This window comes from Bos javanicus, chromosome 10 (genome assembly GCF_032452875.1).
Source record: "Bos javanicus breed banteng chromosome 10, ARS-OSU_banteng_1.0, whole genome shotgun sequence".
Lineage (NCBI taxonomy): Eukaryota > Metazoa > Chordata > Mammalia > Artiodactyla > Bovidae > Bos > Bos javanicus.
The window spans coordinates 45,871,718-45,894,562 of NC_083877.1; the positions used below are offsets into that span (position 1 = coordinate 45,871,718).

The 22,845-nt window shown below is 38.3% G+C and overlaps 1 protein-coding gene across 20 annotated transcripts in view; it reads left to right on the plus strand.

Moving 5' to 3' along the window:
• HERC1 (HECT and RLD domain containing E3 ubiquitin protein ligase family member 1) overlaps positions 1-22,845 on the plus strand; it is a 232,895-nt gene that overhangs the window by 157,878 nt on the left and 52,172 nt on the right. For 17 of the 20 annotated variants that reach the window (XM_061431034.1, XM_061431032.1, XM_061431035.1 and 14 more), the window contains 11 exons: positions 1,135-1,218; positions 3,194-3,714; positions 5,789-6,558; positions 9,002-9,200; positions 11,347-11,507; positions 17,324-17,440; positions 17,651-17,882; positions 18,958-19,082; positions 20,084-20,304; positions 21,225-21,493; positions 22,596-22,648. In XM_061431034.1, the coding sequence (XP_061287018.1) occupies positions 1,135-1,218; positions 3,194-3,714; positions 5,789-6,558; positions 9,002-9,200; positions 11,347-11,507; positions 17,324-17,440; positions 17,651-17,882; positions 18,958-19,082; positions 20,084-20,304; positions 21,225-21,493; positions 22,596-22,648 (2,752 nt within the window). The remainder of the gene's footprint in view (positions 1-1,134; positions 1,219-3,193; positions 3,715-5,788; positions 6,559-9,001; positions 9,201-11,346; positions 11,508-17,323; positions 17,441-17,650; positions 17,883-18,957; positions 19,083-20,083; positions 20,305-21,224; positions 21,494-22,595; positions 22,649-22,845) is intronic. The other 3 variants (XM_061431038.1, XM_061431045.1, XM_061431040.1) reach the window with 2 other exon arrangements.

Consider the following 22,845-nt stretch of genomic DNA (forward strand, 5'->3'; position numbering starts at 1 on the left):
TCCAGCACTTTTTTTTTCTCCAGGGTCTCAACTTTCTCATGTATTCTGTTTTCTTATTTTTAATTGGAGGATAATTGCTTTACAATGTTGTGTTGGTTTTTGCCAGATAGCAACATGAATCAGCCATAAGTATACATATGTCCCCTTCCTCTTGAACCTGCCTCCCATCTCCCACCCCGTCCTGTCCCTCAGGTCCCAGGATTTGTTGTTTGTAGATTTTTGATGATGGCCATTCTGACCAGTGTGAGGTGATACCTTGTTGTAGTTTTGATTTGTTTTTCTTTAATAGTTTAGTGATGTTGGGCATCTTTTCATGTATTTGTTGGCTGTCTGGATGTCTTCTTTGGAAAAATGCCTATTTAGGTCTTCTGCCCATTTTTTTCCTGAAGTCTTTTTTGTTTTTTTAATTTTTACACTGTTGTGTTGGTTTCTAACATACAGTGTGAATAAGCCATAATTATACATACATCCCCTCCCTCCCCTCTCCCCATCCCATCCCTCCAGGTCATCACAGAATGCCAGATTGCTTCTGCCCATTTTTTGATTTTTTTTTTTTTTTAATACTGAGCTGTATGCCCTGTTTGTATATTTTGGAGATTAATCCTTTGTAAGTTGCTTCATTTGCAAATATTTTCTCCCCTTCTGAGGGCTGTCTTTTTGTCTTGTTTATGGTTTCCTTTACTGTGGAAAAACTTTTAAGTTTAATTAGGTCCCATTTGTTTATTTTATTTTCATTAATCTAGGAATTGGACCAAAAAAGATCTTGCTGTGATTTATGTCATGGAGTTTTTCTTTTTACTTATCCTTGACTCAGTTAGTGCTAGCTATTCAGTTTACAGATTATTTGCTCTTCTCTGCTTTTTCTCTAGTCCTTTTGGTTCTTATGATATTTATCAGCATCAAAAAATGAAAAGAAAAAGACAATAGTAAAATCCCAATAAGACAGTTGTAACAGAGGAACAAATTAAGATCATTTATTATATGTGGAATTTCCTTAGCAAAGATAACTGAGATTTGAATCTAGTAACTTACTGTGTCTCGTAAGAGCTTTGAATCTTAATATGTATTGGATATTATCAATTTTAAAACATATTTTTGTTTCCTTTTTTTCCCATCACCTGTGCCACACTATAGGAACCCAAATTAGCTTTTGAAGATGTGGATGCAGCAGAGTTGTACCCATGCGTAATGTTCTATAGTAGCAACCCAGGGGAAAAGGTAATGAAACCTCAGACCTTCATAATTAAGCATGAAGAATATTTGTTATTTTTTATTAATATTTGTTAACATCATACAGAGTTTATAGGTACAAGAAGCTATTTCTACCATTAGAAGTACCTTCTCAGGTAAATTTAGTCTTCCAGAAGAAGGTTAGATTATTTTTTTAAATTATCGTTACTCTTTTTTAAGGGACTATTTTGATATTCTGATAATTTGAGTATAGTGAATCAACTTTGAAACTTATGTGGGATTACAGGAATTACAGGAAATAGTTTACGGATAATCTGGTTCATTAGCAGTTGTGCCTATGAGAGAGGAATCTAAAAATAACCTCAGTGTAGTCAGATACTATTCTGTGAATAATGGAGGTTTCAGTTATGATGGGGAAGCTGCTTTTCATTCATTCCTCTGAGGGTTTTCAGACCCTGTAGATGGTGTAAATTTGAACCCTAAGTCCTCAGAACAGTATTAAAGTGATACCCTCTCACTAAAACTTTTTTTCCTCCTAATCTAAAACCCACACAGAGAGAAACTTCTTTGTGGTCTCGCTGGGAGGATTGATTTGTTTTCTACTCCATCCTTTTACATGAGGATGTAGTATAGCCTAGGTCTGGTCTCCAGAATTTCTAGTTATTTTTTAGTAGGAAGATGTCAAGCTGTCTCACATATCGTGCATCTGTGATGAAAATGCTAGATTTGGTAAATTCTAACCATGAAAGTATAATTTATTCTGGCCTTTTAAATATATTTTAAAAAATTTTCAAGGAGGTATAATTTCAAGCTAGCTACTCATGAGATAGTGGAACTGCTTCTTGAACCAGCTGGCCAACAAAACTGAATTGGAAATGAATAAACAGGCACCCCAGTACTTCCTTTTTATCCCTTTCCCTGGTGATATTCTTGCAGCCCAGAGCAGGTTCTTAGTATGTTCTGGTTAGAATGATGGCCTATTGCTCTGTAACATCTGTGAAACTTGAAGGAATTAATTTAACCTTAGGTAGGTTTTATATCAATCAGTTTATTCTACCCAGAAGTGTTGTCTGACTTCAGAATCTGATAGAAACAATACTAATAATAGTTAATATTTTTTTTAATATTTACTGTGTGTCTGGCATACAGCAAAGTGCTGATAAGCATTTTATGTGCATAGTCTAATCTTTAATATAGTAAGAGATAGATAGAGGTATTAGTGTCAGGTTTTTTTTCCAGATGAAAAAGCTGAGGTTTAGAGAGATTAAATAATTTCTGAAGATTATACAGATATAAGATTTGAACCCAGGTCTTTCTCTTCTTTTAACCTCTATGTCTTATTTGAAATGTGTGACCAATTTTATAATCTTGTGAGTTTATCTTTGTGCCTCTGAAACAATATAAGATGGTCCCAGGACTCATTATTATCCTGGAGTCTTAAGGATTAGAGTGAAGTCAAGACTTTTAGAGTGGGGACTAAGGCTTCCCTGATAGCTCAGACGGTAAAGAATCTGCCTGCAGTGTGGGAGACCTGGGTTCGATCCCTGGGTTGGGAAGATCCTCTGGAGGAAGGCATGGCAACCCATTCCAGTATTCTTGCCTGAAGAATCCCCACGGACAGAGGAGCTACAGTCCATGGGGTCACAAAGAGTTGGACACGCCTGAGCGAATAAGCACAGCACAGCAGATTGAATCACATACACCTTGGTCTGTACCTATCTTTTGAGTGACCACAACAGCACTCCTACTCACAGGCTGCAGAAGGTTTAAATGACAGGGTAACTTATTTCTCAGGACCATACTGCTACTGACTTTAGTAGAGCCGTAATACTTGCTCATTTCTTATTGAGGGCCAACAGTACAATACACATATATCAGGAGACCAAATACTAGTTCCACATTGGATTACATGTGCTAGATTTATAGTTTTGTGATTTATAGAATTAATAGTTTAGGATGACTATTAATAATCACACATTTGCCACCCTCTTTTCTTTTATAGGTGAAAATTTGTGATATGCAGATGCGTGGCACACCACGAGACCTCCTTCCAGGAGATCCTATTTGTAGTCCAGTAGCTGCAGTGCTGGCAGAGGCCACTATTCAGCTTATTCGTATCCTTCATCGAACAGACCGTTGGACTTACTGCATTAACAAAAAAATGATGGAAAGGCTACACAAAATTAAGATATGTATTAAAGAATCAGGTCAGAAGCTAAAGAAAAGCCGCTCGGTTCAAAGCCGAGAGGAAAATGAAACGAGAGAAGAAAAGGAAAACAAAGAGGAAGAGAAAGGTAAACACAGTAGGCATGGCCTTGCTGACCTGTCAGAACCGCAGCTGAGGACCCTTTGCCTAGAGGTGTGGCCTGTGCTGGCAGTGATAGGAGGAGTTGATGCTGGTCTTAGAGTTGGAGGTCGGTGTGTTCACAAGCAAACTGGGCGCCATGCCACGCTGCTGGGAGTGGTCAAAGAGGGCAGCACGTCTGCCAAAGTCCAATGGGATGAAGCAGAAATTACCATCAGGTATGATTTGTTGAGTTACACTGTTAGCAAATGAATATTTATTGGTGAAATGTGCTATTGCCTATGGACAGTGAGTAATTATGTATTTTAGGTGAGCTGCCAATTAACTTTTTAAAATAACATTTTTCGTACATCTGGGTATGAGTACTATTGATTTCCTAAAGGGGTATTCCAAACTTGTGTTCCTTGGAATACTAGTAGTTTGTAAAATATATAGTTTTTACTTTGTTTTGTGAAAAAAAAAGGTAACCTCACTAGTTTAGACTAAGTAGGATCCTTCTGTCTGTTTTTCATTTAACTTCCTGCTTTTTAATCATTTCCATTACACATTGGGACAGAAAAAAAGCCAGACAGCAGATCTCTTAGTTCCATTTTATATAGGAAATAGGATGGTAACATTTGTGACTAAAATTAGGTTTTGTATTATCTGTTGTTTTTAAATATTCTTTTTTTTAAAGCATATATTTCTATACCTTGAGTGTGTAACATTTTTGATAGGTATGAAAATTATGTTTATTTGGCACGAATTGTGTGCTTAAAAGCATTTAGATGTGTTTGGAATCAGGTAGAATTTGTGTGAAATAGAAACTTCATATGTTTAAAAGGAAGTATGTTAAGTATTTGAGTCAATAAGGGGACTTACTTAACTAATGACTACATAATTGTATCATTTGAAAACATGGATTTATTGACGATATTATGTAACTGTTCATTGTACTGCTTAAAGTGATTCCTTTATTAATATGACATGGGACAATATCAAAAACAATGGTTCTTCAGTATTTTTTGGAGGTGGTAGTATTATATACTGTAATGATAGCTATGGACCCTCTCAGCTGAAAAATAACACATGTGAGTTTACACACAGTTTCAGGAATTAATGGACTCCAGGCTAAGAAAACAATGAAAATTTAACTTGTGAAAGTATCTACCTTTTCTTTAGTTCTTTGTCTTGTTTTGGAAAGGATTTATGATGCCTTGCTGCTGCTAAGTCACTTCAGTCATGTCCAAGTCTGTGTGACCCCATAGACAGCAGCCCACCAGGCTCCCCCGTCCCTGGGGTTCTCCAGGCAAGAACACTGGAGTGGGTTGCCATTTCCTTCTCCAATGCATGAAAGTGAAAAGTGAAAGTGAAGTCGCTCAGTCGTGTCTGACTCTTAGCGATCCCATGGACTGCAGCCTACCAGGCTCCTCCGTCCATGGGATTTTCCAGGCAAGAGTACTGGAGTGAGGTGCCATTGCCTTACTAAGATGCAAACAATAAAGCAAAATGATTAAATTAAAACACATATTAATAAGAAAAATGACCCAAAGAGAAAATAAGAGTAGATTAAGCTGGAACCAAAATTTAGATTATTAGAACAAATGTATGCCACCAAACTTTGTATACTTTCTAAAGCTTTCTATTCCAGTTCTTTATTAATGGTTATAGCATGTTGAAACTTTTGGGAATTCTTGCTGGATATTAGGAAATATGTAGTCATCTTTTTGCTTAAACTAAATTGAAAGCAATTATTGAAGACTACAAGGTAATTTTTCTGAATGAAACAAAGTCTTAATCTGAAATAGGTTTTAAATGGCCATTACCCATATAATAAGCTAGATTTATTGTACAAACTTTCTGAATAGCTTACATTAGGGATTGGCAAACCACACCTGGCCCAGCTCCTGTTAAATTTAAATAGCCACAAGCGTTCATTCAGGTTTATCAGTGACTGCTTTCACACAATGATGTCAGGGTTGAAAAGTTGCAGCAGAGACTATGTGGCCTTCAAGTCCTAAGATATTTACTATTTGGCTCTTTATAGAAATTTTGCTAGTCCCTGACTTAGGTCATATAATAATGAATATTCATATTTGAAGGCACAGGAACATCTCATTGCTTTTGCGTTTAACATCACATCTCCCCATTTTTCTCATAATGGATTCATTTTTCTGTTTGTAATGAGTTCTCTAGTTTGTGTAGTTTATTCTCTGTTTTGATACATCTTATTTTGTCTACATTATTTTCTATACCTTCCTCTCGTCTATCCCTCACTTGCTTCTTCCTGTGTCATTCTGATCTTTATTAAAGCTTCCCAACTTTTTGGTCGCCTAGTGATACTCCATTGTATAATCTGGAACCCTGTGAACCACTTCCTTTTGACGTGGCACGATTTCGAGGCCTGACAGCTTCTGTGTTGCTGGACCTCACATATCTGACTGGCATTCATGAAGACATGGGCAAACAGAGCACGAAGCGACATGAAAAGAAACACCGACATGAATCTGAGGAGAAAGGGGATGTTGAACAGAAAATTGAGAGTGAATCTGCTTTGGACACACGAACGGGCTTAACATCTGATGATGTTAAGGGTACCACAAGCTCCAAATCAGAAAACGAAATAGCTTCATTTTCTTTAGATTCAGCAGTGCCAGGTGTGGAATCCCAACATCAGATAACAGAAGGAAAAAGAAAAAATCATGAACACATGTCCAAAAACCATGACATAGCCCAGTCAGAAATCAGAGCAGTCCAGCTGTCCTATCTCTACCTCGGTGCTATGAAGTCACTCAGTGCTCTTCTTGGCTGTAGTAAATATGCTGAACTGTTGCTGATACCAAAAGTTCTGGCTGAAAATGGCCACAACTCAGACTGTGCAAGCTCTCCAGTTGTTCATGAAGACGTGGAGATGCGTGCAGCCCTTCAGTTTTTGATGCGCCACATGGTGAAGCGAGCGGTCATGCGGTCACCCATAAAGAGAGCACTGGGATTAGCAGATCTGGAACGAGCTCAAGCCATGATCTATAAATTAGTGGTCCATGGGCTTTTGGAAGACCAATTTGGGGGCAAAATTAAGCAAGGTAAGTTATCTGATTTTCAAAAAATTTTTGCTTTGTGCTGTTGAAGTTACTCATAATTGTCAGAAGTGATATATTCTGTAAGTGATTTATAAATTTTTTTGGCCAAAAAGTTTTCGGAGTGTTTTTTCCTTTGCAAGGCAGACAGTTCCTTTCTGCTTCTTTATATTAATAACCATCTGTCTACAGGCATACTTCTTTTTATTGCACTCTGCAGATTCTGCATTTTTTACACATTGAAGATTTGTGGCAACTCCGGGTTAGGCAAGTCTTTCAGTGCCATTTTCCACAGCATTTGCTTGCTTTGTGTCTCTGTCACATTTTGGTAATTTTCACAGCATTTCAGACTTTTTCATCATTATTGTATTTCTTATGGTGATCTGTGATCAGTGATCTTTGATGTTGCTACTGTGATTTGCTGAAGGCTTAGATGATGGTTAGCATTTTTTAACAATGAAGTATTTTTTAGTTAAGGTATGTACATTGGTTTTGATTTTTAGACATAATGCTTTTGCACACTCAATAGACTATAGTGTAAACATAATTTTTTCTTCACTGGGGAATCAAAGAGTTGCTTTATTGCAGTGAAATCTCTGAGGTGTGCCTATACCTATAATTTTTTATTTTTAACTTATGGAAGTATTGAAACTTAATAATTATTACATTTTGTAAAACTGAAATTTAACTCATGCCGCAAAAGGTACTCATGTATTTGTTGATCTGATTCAATATATATATATTATTTTGATAACTTTCAGAGATATTTTAAAGGACTTTCTAAAAGTTCTACTTTCATAGGCTGTATATTGTGTATAAAAATCCTTGTTTATCTTTTATCCTCACCTTTGGGGATAATAAGAGTTCTGAAAATAAAAATGAAATTCATTAAGTAAATATTTTTTGAGTACCTACAGTGTGCTAGGTACCCTTCTTGATTTTGGGGAGACAACAGTGAACAAAACAAAGTCACCTACCTTCATGGTGCTTCCTTTTTTTCCCCTTCCTTCCCTCCGACTTCCTCTGCTTTTTCGTTTTCCCTTATTCCCCTTCTTCCTTCTTTAGCATAGATAGTAAATAGGCAGAGAGATGTGTATGGTGCATATAAACAGAAGTTGTTATGATCATGATTATGAAAAGTAGCTGGTCACTTCACAAACCAAAGAGAATTAGCTAGCTATTTGTAACAGCAGCTATCTTGATTATGTTTATTTGTAAGTTCCCTTACCAGATAAGAAAAAATTGCAAGTGCTTTGACATTTTAACGTATGGGGGAAAAAAAAAAACAACATTTAAGAGTAGTTTATTTTGTGAGGCATTGTCCTTTTTTAGAACTTGGGAGTTTCTGTCTAGGTTTTTATTCTTGTATTTACATATCTTCTTCTTTGTTGTTTGAAGACTAAAGATAGACATCAAAATCAAACTGCTAAGGAAACAGTTTTAATGATCCTTAGAGAACCTCTGGTTAAATCTTGCAAGAATAAGTGAAAGAGTACCTTCTCTGAAGTAAGAAATGAGTAATTACAAGAGCTTGTTACATTATTGTCTGTAGAGGCTATAAGCAGTTCAGTTCAGTTGCTTAGTCGTGTCTGAGTCTTTGTGACCCCTTGGACTGCGGCATGCCAGGCCTCCCTGTCCATCACCAACTCCCAGAGCTTGCTCAAACTCATGTCCATTGAGTCAGTGATGCCATCCAACCATCTCATCCTCTGTTGTCCCCTTCTTCTGCCTTCAATCTTTGCCAGCATCAGGATCTTTTCCAATGAGTCAGTTCTTTGCATCCGGTGACCAAAGTATTGGAGCTTCAGCTTCAGCATCAGTGCTTGCAATGACTGCTCAGGACTGATTTCCTTTAGGATGAACTGGTTGGATCTCCTTGCAGTCCATGGGACTCTCAAGAGTCTTCTCCCAACACCACAGTTCAAAAGCATCAATTCTTCGGTGCTCAGCTTTCTTTATAGTCCAACTCTCACATCCCTACATGACTACTGGCCATAGTTTTGACTAGACAGACCTTTTTCGGCCAAGTAATGTCAGCAAAGAGGCTATAATAACGAGACAGTAATGAATGTATGTTCAGTCGTGTCTTTGTGGCACCATGGACTATTGCCCATCAGGCTCCTCTGTCCATGCAATTTTCCAGGCACGAATACTGGAGTGTGTTGTCACTTCCTATTCCAGGGGATCTTCCTGACCCAGGGATCAAACCTGGGTCTCTTGCATCTTCTCCATTGACAGGTGGATTCTTTACCACTGAGCTACCTGGAAATCCCCACAATAGTGGATATAAGGATGTATATATAGAAGAACATTTTTTTCTGTAAATCCTTCACAGAAATTGATACTTATGAAATATACTTAGAAACTTTCCAAATTAAAAGTTTCCCATTTCCTCATCGCTTAAAAAAAAAAATCCTTACTACTGTCTAACTATAACCTTGGTTTATAGAGATTGATCAACAAGCTGAGGAAAGTGACCAAGCCCAACAGGCACAGACCCCAGTTACCACCAGCCCATCAGCCTCAAGTACAACTTCCTTTATGAGCAGCTCACTGGAGGACACCACAACTGCCACGACTCCAGTCACTGACACAGAAACGGTGCCTGCGTCTGAGTCCCCAGGGGTGATGCCCCTTAGTCTTCTCAGGTAGGGAAGTTGACCGTTAATGTCTGCTGTATTGATGCCTGTGCTTCTAAACACATGATGGTTTTCTTATGAAGAATGTGCCCAACTAGGGCAAGGCATTCTAGAGCTAGAGGGAACCTGAGATCATATAGTCAAATTCATTTTACTGAGGTTGGAAATGCCCCCTCAGAAGTTTAATAACTTGCTTGAAGTCTCACAGCCAGTTAGTGGTGGTCCCAGATCTAAGCAACAGTGCCACTGAGAATCAGGTACTGTAGTACTCTATCTCCTTATAATGTGGTGTGTTTTTTTTTTTTTTTTTTTTGGCTAGGCTTTTGAATATTTTTTTCCTTTAAAAGTATATACTGTGTTTTGAATATTAGAGTCTCAAGAAAGAGCTTAGCTCCAGGAAAATAATTTTCTTTTCTCAGGTATTTTCCTTTTAAGCATAATTCTTTAAGTGTACTTTTATTCTTTCTGAAAAGATCAACCAAATCTGCTCTTCACATGAAAGAGCATGTCTTATGATGCTATTTTGTGGACTTGTAAATTCCAAAGAATGTTTGTTTCTTTTTTTGCTTCAGTTTGCCAGAGGTTTAGACAAAATGAAAACCTTTGTGTTTTTTTTTTTTCTTTTTCTTTTCCAAATGAAAACCTTTAAGTGAAAATTCTTGGAGAGAGACTGTTTTGTGACCTCTTTTAACTAGGGCTTAAGTGAAATTAAGGGAAGCAGAATGATTATTTTCCCTTTTTCTTATTTCTTTCCCCCCTTCCCTTAATTGACAGCTCATTATTTCCAGTGTGTAGACTGACATCTTAAGAGAGTAGGAGAGGGGTTGTTATTGTAATGATGGTAAAATTTTGTTGTACTCAAGAGCCATCTGGGAGGCTTTCTAAAGCTCTGGGACCCTATCTCCCAGCAAGTCACATTCAGTAGGTCCAGTGTGGTGCCTAGTTTGCGTTTGAATTAAGTCTCCATGATTCTGATGCAGTGAGCTTCATCTCACAGAATAAGAATTATTGTTCTCGTTTTAGGCAGAAGGAGTGCTAATCCTAGTAGCTATACCAGTGGCCAGTCCCCACACATTGGCTATCTCTTAGTCTCTCTTAAGTAACACAGCTCCAGGAGTTACTTCTATTTGAGAAAGGAGGAAAAGAAGAGTGATAGGATACTTTAATATGTGTTTTAATCTTTCTGGCAGTTACAGAATTCAAGGCATCAACAGAGGATCAGTAGCACTGTAACTCTTTGTTGCCCTGAAACTCCGTAGGCATGGAATTCCATGGTAAAATAATGCTCCCTTGCCCCCACCAGGCCTGTGGCTCCTTCTTTCGTTTTAGTCTGCATTTACCTCATATTGGCTGGGACTGTGTTAGTAGAGTTGCAGTTGTCTCGCCTGGCTCACCATCATTTAACATGAGAAAAATCAGAGAACAGCTGCCCTCATCATATCACAGTTACTTGACTGGGTTGACAGTGCTGTTTTGGTGCTTAAAAAGTTGTCATTAGTTCTGTTCGGCAAATCTAAAGAGCAGTCAGTCAGTGAGGATCTTCCTGGACTTTATTCTTTAGCTAGTGTCTGCCTTCTTAGCCTGAGAGGGGTTACTTCTCCTGTACTTTTACCTCTCTACACTGCTGACATTCATATACTGTTTTTCATTTGTGTTGTGTGACTAGGCACTTACCTTTTGTTTCCATAACTTACCTATAGACTATTACTTTGAATCCATGTGACTACTTTCATGGCTACTAGTAAATGTATATATCTGAAGTAACTGTAAGTTATCTATCTTTAAAAGTCTTCTTTATTGTCTAACTATAATATGCCTACCAAAATACCCCTGTCATCTTGGTATTGTAATTAAAGGAAAGCTCCACGAAGGCAGAGATTTTTTTAAAATCTATTTTGCTGATTTCTGTATTCTCCCTACTTGTCAGGTCACTTTCATTTTGCTTGAACAAATGAAAAGGTGTTACTACTTTTATAGTAAAAGCATCCTTTGAGATAATGATTTTTAAAACTGCAGAGTCTATCTTCCCTCTCCCCAGTTAAACTGTAGCCAACTTGTGTAGTTTTTCCAGGTTGCATATTTCTATAAGGAGATTGTTATGTATATATTATTTTCTAATTGGATTTCTATGCTAACCATTATTGTTTCCTTAAAGGCAAATGTTCTCTAGTTACCCAACTACCACTGTGCTTCCCACGCGTCGTGCACAGACTCCTCCAATATCATCGTTACCAACCTCTCCTTCTGATGAAGTAGGAAGAAGGCAAAGCTTAACTTCTCCTGATTCCCAGTCAGCAAGGCCAACCAACCGCACAGGTGTGTGTGCTGTCATGCACTTTGACACCCAGACCTTGGCATTCCATGTGGGTGGGACTTGATTATGTGGGCATTGTGTTTTGTCGTCACTAAAACAGTGGTTTTTAACTTTTTGTTTTGTATTGGGGTATAGCTGATTAACAATGTTGTGGTAGTTTCAGGTGAACAATGAAAAGACTCAGCCATACATATACATGTATCCATTCTCCCCCAAACCCCTTTCCCATCCAGGCTGCCACATAGCATTGAGCAGAGTTCCATGTACTATACAGTAGATCCTTGTTGGTTATCCTTTTTTTTTTTAATTGATTTTTTTATTGAAGGATAATTGCTTTACAGAATTTTGTTGTTTTCTGCAAACGTTAACATGAAGCACCCATAGGTATACATATATCCCCTCCCTTTTTGAAGCTCCCCCCCATCTCCCTCGCCTTCCCACCCCTCTAGGTTGATACAGAGCCCCTGTTTGAGTTGCCTGAGCCACACAGCAAATTCCCATTGGCTCTCTGTTTTACATATGGTAATGTAAGTTTCCATGTTACTCTTGCCATACTTCTCATCCTGTCCTCCCTTCTCCCCATGTCCATAAGTCTATTCTCTATGTGTGTTTCTCCATTGCTGCCCTGTGAACAAATTCTTCAGTACCATTTTTCTTGATTCCATATATATGCATCAGAATATGATATTTCTCTTTCTCTTTCTGACTAAGGTCCTACTCTGTAGATCAGCACGTCAAGCACTTAAAGGGGCATGCTGGGTGGGGTCCTACTCTGTAGTTCAGTGCATCAGGCGTTTAATGGGCCAAGCTTTCTGTTGTTCAGCTGCCCATGCTGGCGTGAAGGGGGAAAGAGGCTATGGTGATGGCTCCATCCCCTACACGTGACTCAGCAGTATCGCCTTGCTTCCATGGCTGCCCAGCTTTGCTCCACAGGCAATTCCTACCACAATCTCCTCCCTCACCTCCCCTCAATCTGTCTCTCCACAGTCAATAGCAGCCCTCACCCTGGCATTCCTCCACAATCTCTAAAATCCAGCTCCCACCCTCCATGCCTTCCAGGGTACCTGCATCTCTGTCCTGGTTATGTATGGCTGCGGCAAGGACTGTCTGATTCTCATTCCATTTAGGCTGCCACAGATGAGCTGTTTCACTCTCAGCCTTAGATGTTTCTTCTCTGACTCAGACAGTTGCCCCGATGTGGGGATGGGACCCCTGCTTCAGTCTCCCAGCCCACTGAGGGCAGGTCCAGTCCTACTAACACTCCTGTTTTCCCCCCTAGTTCCTTCAACCTACTGAGTTTTGCGTGGTTCTATATATTCTTTTCAGCTGGTCAGGTACTCCCATCTGTTTTCAGCTGGTGTTCTGCATGCTCTTCTATGTCTGAAGGTATATTCCTGATGTATCTGTGGAGAGGGATGTACTCCACGTCCACCTGCTCCTCTGCCATCTTGTCCTCCAAGTTAGTTATCCATTTTAAATATAGCAGTGTGTACATGACATCCCAAACTTTCTAACTTGTCCCTTCCTCTTGGCAACTGTAAGGTCATTTTCTAAGTCTTTGAGTCTCTTTCTGGTAAAACAGTGCTTTTAATTAAAGGGAATCTTCCTCATCAAACTGAGCTGTCTTCTCTGTTTTGAAGCTGTAGATTGAATTATGCCTTTTTTATAGAGAAATTGTGAGTGTTAGTTGCTCAGTCATGTCGACTCTTTGCAGCCCTGTGGACTGTAGCCCATGGCAAGAATTCTCCAGGCAAGAATCCTGGAGTGGGTAGCCATTCCCTTCTCCAGGGTATTTTTCTGACCCAGGGATTGAACCCAGGGTCACCTGCATTGCAGGCAGATTCTTTACCATATGAGCCACCAGGGAAGCACCCAGAGGTCTTGGGAAATTCCGTGTGTTTTTCCCTTCATATTGTAGTTTTCTAGAAGTTTTTGTGTATTTTTTTTTAATTTTCCATGTCTGTTTAACATACTCAGTCTTTCCTCTGCCTTATGGAATACATGCAATAACAGTTCTCATTATTAGAACAGTTATGTTCTGTGAACACAGAATTAGCAAAAACGGAACCACTATTCCTGGTGAAAATACAGGGCTAGTTTTCTGCGAGCTTCTGATCACACTCTGTCAACTGATCAAAATACAATCTTATTTTATGTGTGTTTCAATTTAAAGACACTATATTTAATATAATGTATTATTGATTCATTAGCATTGAACTCATGGCTAGGAGCACTATTAACTCATGCCTTTGTGAAGCTTAACATATATTTTCTCCGTAAGGCACATTGGAGCCTTCTTGCACTTAGGAACACCAGACAGCATTTCAGTGCTACACTTGGAGGCTATTTTAAACAATGAAATCACCAACAAAAAGCACAAAACATGCAAAAAAAAAGTACACTAAATGACATGAAAAGGATACTTGTTATAGTCTGAAAACTGAAACAAGAATACACAGCATCACCTTGTTTGACCTTAGCTGGAAATAAATGCATCAGGAGACTGAATCTTTTGGTCATCCTGTGCATGTGAATGACTCTGAAAGTGCCATGAGTATTGATTTTGGAGTTATAAATCAATTTTAGTGAGTAAATTATCGGCAGATATGGAATCTACAAATGAGCGTCAACTGTATTTATGGTATCTGTTTTAATATCTTGTACTTAATTTATCAATTCTCTCATTTATAGGTCTGTTTCTAGTAACTAATTTATCTCTTCATTTTGAATTGTGCTTTCTTGATTCTTTGCATGTTTGGTAACTTTATTGGATACCAGACATTGTGAATTTTACCTAGTTGAGTGCTGGATATTCTGTACTTTTGTAATTGTACTTTAACTTTGTTCTAGAATACAGTTAAGTAACTTGAAAACAATTGGATTCTTTCAAGACTTCCTTTTAAGCTTTGTTAGGTGGGACCAGGACAACCTTCAGTTTGTTTAGTATTCTATCCAGTGCTTTATGCCTTATTACAAAGTTTTTTTTCATTCTGGCTTGTTGTAACACAGATGCTTCCCAACCTTATATGAGCTCTAAGGATTGTTCTGCCTGCTGCTTCTGGGTGATTCTTTCCCTGGCTTTGGATAGTTGTATTAGCATCAGCTGAAGGCTTGAGGTGACGAGGACCCTCTGCACATTTCTGGAGTTCTCTGTATAGGTCTCTCTTCTTTCTATACAGATGAAAAGAGTATCCTACCCTGGTGTCTGGTATCCTACCCTGTTAGTTCTAGCCACCTTTGAATCTGTACTTTGTCTCCACCATTCAGAGAGACCCCTAAGTGTAGCTTGAATTTACCTTCCCTGACCTGCAGGTTTGGAAATTTTTTCCAGGCCATAAGCTAAGACAGTTTTACACCTTGCCTCATTTGATTCCCTTCTTTGAGGATTACCATCCCACACTGCCTATCATCCATCTGCAGACTGTTTGGTAATTTTTGTCTTTTTTTTTAGTTGCTTAAGGTGAGGGTAAATCTAGCCTTTGTTACTCTTTCATGGCAAGGTGAACTTCAACAGATACATCAGGGCTATCACCACTGTAGCAGTAATGACTTTTTTTCTAAGCAAAAATAAGAATGATAGTCTTCCCTCCTTCCCTTCTTCCTTACTAATCCAATTAGAAAGCCATTAAGTGAGGCCAATCTAGGTAGGCATTCATGCCAGCAGGGTAAGGGAGGTGTGTGGCATGGTAGCCCAGAGTGGGTTGTCAGAGCCAGGTTTGGGTGAAAAAAACTTCTGTGTGTGGAGTGGCCTGGCATAGAGCTTTTTGAGTCCAGGTGGGTTGAGAAGTGTCCTCATAGTCTGGCACTAGGTGTCAGAGCCATGTAGGTTGAAGAGGGCCTCCACTGGCAACTGTCCACTGAGAGAGCCTTGGAGCAGTGATGCTTCAATAGCAGTACACATGCCTAGTGCCAAAATCCTATCTTCTAAATACTATTCTCTATTAAAAGAAACCTTGATCTTCTGAGAGAAGTGGCACTTCGGGTCTGAGTATGAGATGAGTGTAGAATGGCTTGTGCCACAAAGTGGTGAAATACTCAGAGAATGATGGACACAGGCCTGAAGGACATATAAATTAGAATGGAAGGGCATCCACTGGTGAAATCTGGGAGATTGGAGACATAAAAAACAATAATTACACTAACAGATAATAACTCTTGAATGCAAAAAGAATCTATAACCATATGAAAAAGGAGGAGCTTTGCTTTAGAGTGAAGTACCAACTGATGAATCTGAAAGCACTGATGGACTTTAAAATACCATCATTTGTCAGCTATCATAGTGATAATTAATTCAGCCAGTAAACATAAACGAGTTGGACTGTGAAGAAAGCTGAGCGCCGAAGAACTGATGCTTTTGAACTGTGGTGTTGGAGAAGACTCTTGAGAGTCCCTTGGACTGCAAGGAGATCCAACCAGTCCATCCTAAAGGAGATCAGTCCTGGGTGTTCTTTGGAAGGACTGATGCTAAAGCTGAAACTCCAATACTTTGGCCACCTCATGCGAAGAGTTGACCATTGGAAAAGACCCTGATGCTGGGAGGGATTGGGGGCAGGAGGAGAAGGGGACCACAGAGGATGAGATGGCTGGATGACATCACCGACTCAATGGACGTGAGTTTGAGTGAACTCTGGGAGTTGGTGATGGACAGGGAGGCCTGGCGTGCTGCGATTCATGGGGTCGCAAAGAGCCGGACACGACTGAGCGACTGAACTGAACTGAAACATAAACGAAAGTGGAAGTGTTAGTCACACAGTCTCGTCCGACTCTGCAGCCCCATGGACTGAGCCCACCAGGCTCCTCTGTCCATGGGATTCTCCAGGCAAGAATACTGGAGTGGGTAGTCAATCCCTTCTCTAGGGGATCTTCCTGACCCAGGGAACAAACCTCGGTCTCTAGCATTGCAGGTGGATTCTTTACAGTCTGAGCCACCAGGGAAGCCCCAACATAATAAATGCTGAGTGAAACTTTGATGAAGAATCAGATATTTACATATTCTCATAGTTTTTTCTCCACAAATACTTATTAATTACAAAGGAAAAGAAAGAGTTAATTTTACAGTGGAGAAACCTGGCAGATACCAGCTTAACTCAAGTAATCAAAGTTCCATCATCAGTAATGAGACAAAATAAAATCATGGACCATCTAATAGAATGCAGTAAGAAGGCAACTTCAGTTCTGTGATACTCCTGCAAAAAGCACAACCTGAATCTAATCATGAGGAAATAGCAGACACCAGATTGAGGGACTTTCTACCCTGTAACTGGCCTGGAATCTTCTAAATATCGGAGGCTGAAGAGACATGAAAAATTAAATGTAAAGATTATTCTGGATTCGATCCTTTGCTGTAAAAAACATCAGGACTTTCCTTGAAACTAGAATCTGGATTAGATGATAATTGTGAATTTCCTGACTAGATAGTTGCATTGTGGTTATGCAGGAGAATGTTGTTATTTGTAGGAGTGATGTATTAGTATATTCAGGGAAGCTGGAACATTATGTCTTTTACTTATTCTCCAGTAGTTCAGGGTAAAAGAATTTTTTGTACTGTTCTGTAAAATTTCTGTAAAATTAAAAACTTTTTGTAAATAGAAAACTTTTTAAAAAGAAAATATTAACCATTGTTTTCAGCAAGTTTATTTCATAATAGCTGGTTTATCTTTAAGAAAAACCTTAATCACATTCAATTAGTGAATTCTTTAACATTTCATTAAATTTAGACAGTATTAAGAAAATTGGGAATTATGGTCACTAAAGGAACACTTTTTACTCGTGGTATATAGTGATATTTAGGACTTTACCTCTGTTTCTTTTGTTTCAGCCTTGTCAGACCCAAGCAGTAGACTTTCAACTTCTCCTCCTCCTCCAGCAATTGCAGTACCCTTGTTAGAAATGGGGTTCTCTCTCCGGCAGATTGCGAAAGCCATGGAAGCCACAGGTACTGTAACTTTTCAAGTATCAATATATGCAGATATGAGAAACATGATCTTTATTAAGGGTGATATGTTTTTTAAGAGGCCATAAAGCTTGATAAGATTTTTAATACAAGATTTAATTACAGTTGCATCATAGCAAGCACTCTTAAACTGATAGCAGGAATAATTATTTTGCCCGAAGTCAATATTAGACCTTTTTTCCACCCGTTCAGGTGCTCGAGGCGAGGCTGATGCCCAGAACATCACCGTCCTTGCCATGTGGATGATAGAGCACCCTGGGCATGAGGATGAGGAAGAGCCCCAGTCAGGCAGCACAGCAGACTCAAGGCACGGAGCAGCAGTTGCAGGCAGTGGTGGGAAGTCAAATGATCCCTGTTATTTGCAGTCACCAGGAGACATACCGTCAGCTGATGCTGCTGAAATGGAGGAAGGCTTTAGTGAAAGGTGAAATTCCAATTTCCATATTCCTGTTCCATGTGTTATAAATGGTGCCTCAAGAGCCCCACTTATGTCCCTTCATAGGTGCTTCCAATGTATAAGGTTGTTAAGTAGAGATATATGAAAAGACGGACATTTCAGTTACAAGTTTATGTTTCTGTGAAGGGTGAAAATGACATGACAGGTTTTGACTTGAATGATATTTTTATGAAAATAAGGAAATAATTTTAATATAAAGTTGCTGAAAAGAACAACTAAAAACTAAAATGTTTATTCTGAAATAAAATAAACATGTTGGTAAAATAATTTTATTATATGTTAAATAACTAGAATGTTCATTTTTATATAATTGATTTAATGCATTCAATAGAAATGGATTCAGTAGAAATCTTTGTGTCTCTTAATATAGGTTTATATTTTCATCTCACCTTTAGTTTTTAATATCCAATGCAATGCACCCTTTTTTAAAGTTGCAAAACAACTTCTGTAATAATGCCTAGCCTAAAAAGAAATGTAGAAACCAATATAACATTGTAAAGCAATTATCATGCAATTAAAAAAAATGTAATAAAGTATTCTGTAATTCTTTCTAAAATGCTCCTCATTCAGCACTTCTTATGACTTTAAATCTTCATTTCATTTTAGTTCATGAAGTCATATTGGGGCTTGTATCTTATATTAATCTTCAGGCTTTTTCTGACAAGCTCAGTGAATATTTCCATAACTTATTTTGAAATATCTGTTGTTCCAAGGCAAGGATTCCCAGTCATTTCAGATTTTCAGTATATAATCATCTAAGATTTAGTTAAGGCTATTGACCTCATTTGAATTTAAACTTGTATTAAGCATAATTTCATGGTTGGTGTATTTCAAAATCAGATAACATTACTGCTCAGAGCAATATGACATTTATAACTTAGGAACTTTGCCAAGTACAAAAGATATATTTCAAAATTTTATCATAAACATACTGTTCTTGATAATACTTGGAGGAAAATGTACTGCAAGCAAGTTAGTACCTGTGTTTTCTGTTCATGATGATTTTTTAAAATGTGCATTGCTTTCAAATTTGCACTTTTAGTGCTGATAATCTGGATCATGCAGAGAATGCAGCTTCTGGAAGTGGACCGCCGGCTAGGGGTCGCTCAGCAGTAACAAGAAGGCACAAGTTTGATTTAGCTGCTCGAACATTGCTAGCAAGAGCAGGTAAGTATATGTTTCATATCCTTCTCTTTATGAAAGTATTATATAGTTTGTTTATATTTTAAAGTCAATGTATAAGCAACATTAAAGAAGATGTAGATTAATAATATTAAATATTCAGTACCTCCACATTCAAAGAGCAACTATTTGCATATTACTTTCTATGCATTTATATAATTTTATTTAATTTAAATCACAGCATACATTCATAAATTTGTTTTTAAGTTCCCTCTGGATGCAGAAGGCTATAGTAGTCACTTGCAGATATTGAGAAATTTCATAAATGCTCTCTCTGCCCTCAAGAAACATAATTTAAGAAGTGAAGATACATGTTTAAGATATCACAGGTGAGAAGGAACTAGAAAGAGTTCTGTGCCAAGTAGGCACTGGTTTTTCTGATGTACTTTGTGGACTTCAGGGCTTCACTACTAGGTAAGGCCCTGGATAAGCAAAAAAGTATTTTTTCGTTACATTAGTAAATATTTTGAGGATTATGTTATTGGCATATGAAATGTAAGTTATAGGGAATATATTTTCCAAACTGAAATCTAGAATATGTTTTTTGTCAAAGCAGAGTTTAATCCTTGAATTCTTAAAACATAAATAATGATTCAGTAGTTTATAGGAACAGTCATTGAGACTGTCCTAGAACATATAGGATGTATATTTAATATATAGTGAAAGGGACTGATTTTAAAAAACTGAAAGGATAATGACAGCCCACATTTACTGAGTGTTCTTCTGTATAACAAACTTTATAAAATATTTTACACGGACTATCTTATTTAAACCTATCAGCAACTGTGCAAGGTATGAATGCTATTATCCCCATTTCACAGAAGAAGAAGCACATATGATAGGTAAAGTTTTATGTTTATGATCTGGAGTCCAGTAAGTCAGCTGAGATAGGCTCTTACCTGCGTTGTACGGCAGTTAAGAACTGGCGAAATATTCAGAATTATTTTATACATGCAAATAAAATGCCTTTCTTGTTTTGTTCTGAGCGGGGTTATACCGCTCTGTGCAGGCCCACAGGAATCAAAGTCGGAGAGAAGGAATATCTTTGCAACAAGACCCAGGGGCGTTGTATGACTTTAATTTAGATGAGGAATTGGAAATTGATCTTGATGATGAAGCGATGGAAGCTATGTTTGGACAAGACCTGACCAGTGACAATGATATTCTGGGAATGTGGATCCCAGAGGTACTGGATTGGCCTACCTGGGTGTGTGTGACTGCAGCGGGGGCTGCTCTGACTTATTTTCCTGCCCTCCTGTTCATACAGCTTACTAATAACAGCCTTGCCTAGAGTTGTAACTCTCTGAAAAGTCTGACATCTCATCCTAAAGTTTGGGGCTCTAACACTTGAGGTTACTTTGATACCTACAAACTAATAAGAAAAAGTCTCTCTTGTTGCTTTCTCTGTGCGATTTTATTGCTTCTCTCCCCAGACTAGATGAATAGAGCCATATTGTGATCATTTGATTCTAATATCAAAGAGATTACAAATAAGCATCAGGTCCCAATCAACTCTGCTGGGTATTTAACATGGCTGCTGTGCTTATCTTGCTGTTGAATGCATGCTCTTCTCCTTCATAGGTTCTATTTAATCACTGCAATGCCTCATTCTAGGAGCCAGTGCCACCTAGATCTTGTAAATACGTCCATCAAAGGGCAGGGTACATGGTGGGTTTGTATGTTTACACTGTTTAGCATTATACTTTTTGTAGCAGGGAAACTGAGAATTTCACAAGTATAAGTTTTATAGGGAAAATCATATATTAAGTTAATAAGATAAATTAATCTAAATGACTTCTTAGAGATTCAGAAAATAGATACGCATGGTATGATCAGATAAAAGTTTTCATTGGAGGGATTTTAAATCATTGAGATGCGGCAGATTGTTTGTATTAATAATTTTTTTCTCAGTAGTATAGTCAGTTACTTTTATTGTCACTTAGTGTGAGGAAGGGGCAAAGAACACCTTCAGACCATGTGATCTGAATTTTGATTTGTTATAGCTTTGATGAACATCTTGCAAATATTCCAGCATATGTAAACAAGTAGTTTAGTATAAATGATCTACTTACCTCTTAATTATATGTTAATTTGACTAATCATGTGATATGAAATCATTTTGTGCAGCATGTTTGTGAGTCTGAAGACAGGGAAGAAGTGGTGGTGTGTGAGCTGTGTGAATGCAGTGTCGTCAACTTCAATCAGCACATGAAGAGAAATCACCCAGGCTGCGGGCGGAGCGCAAACCGCCAGGGCTATCGCAGCAACGGCTCCTATGTGGATGGCTGGTTCGGTGGTGAATGTGGGAGTGGAAATCCATACTACCTGCTATGTGGCAGCTGCAGGGAAAAGTACTTAGCCCTGAAGACCAAATCCAAGGCAACAAGTTCTGAAAGGTACCTTGAAGTTGTGTAGATATCCAGATGCTCTGACTGAAGTATATAGAAGTATCTCTCATTAAGACATGGGGATTGTAGTTTTCTTCATGTGAAGAATTACCTGAAATGGCAAACCACTCCAGTACCCTTGTCTGGAGAATCCCATGGATGGAGGAGCCTGGTGGGTTACAGTCCACGGGGTTGCACAGAGTCGGACACGACTTGAGTGACTTCAATTTCACTTTACTTTTTTCCTTTATAAAGTCCTGTGATTGCTGAATTTAGATACAGGGATGAGGGAAGTGGAAGAATTCAAGTTCCTGCCAGAGGTGGCAGTCTATAGTCTGGGAACAGTGGTATGGTCTCAGGTCCTTCACTGGAGTTTGACTATATTAATCTTAAATTTGTTAACAAATTGTGAGTGGGACCTTTGCTTTAACCTTCAGGAGGCTTATGTTCCTCTTTTTCCTTTGTTTTTTTTTCACCATATTTTTGACATCTTGATTAAGATCTTTTTTCTTGATTAAAAAAATAGACTATTTAGATTAAATGAGCTTCCATGAAAATATTACTTCTTTATATTCTTAAATAGCAATTAATAGCTAATGAATAAGGTTTTTGCTCATTAATAAATAAATTGGGGGGAAAAAAGATTTATGTTGGTCACTCAGAAACCTCCACAGTTATTTGATAAAATAGTCACTGATTTTGTAAACACCTACATACCAGTGGTTTTTATTACATTAGCCCGTAACATGAAGGGACTTCCCAGGTGGCGCCTAGTGGTAAAGAACCCACCTGCCAATGCAGGAGACACAGGAGACCCAGTTTCGATCCCTCAGTTGGAAAGATCCCCTGGAGGAGGAAATGGCAACCCACTCCAGTATTCTTGCCTGGAGAATCCCATGGACAGAGGAGCCTGGTGGGCTACAGTCTATGAGGTTGTAAAGAGTCGGACATGACTGAGCAACTAACACTTTCACTTTCCATAACATGAAACTTACTTTTTTATTTTGTGTTGCTTTATTAATGACCTTTAAAATGTCCTAATGACATAATTTGCGCTTTGGAGTAATAATTGTTTTATATGAAAACACAATGTTCTTTGTGTTTGGTGCAGGTACAAAGGACAAGCTCCAGATCTTATTGGCAAGCAGGACAGTGTGTATGAAGGTAGTTGTTTTGAGAACCTCTTTATTTCACATGTATTTTTGTATATACCTTCTACTTAACATCTGTTACTAAAACTTAACCTTCGTATGTTTCTCTGTATTTACGTACATGTTAACTTAAATTTCCCCCCAAAAGTTCAAGATAGTATGATAGCAATAGCCCTAGTTTTAAAAGTCAAGGGAAAAAGACCTGGGTTC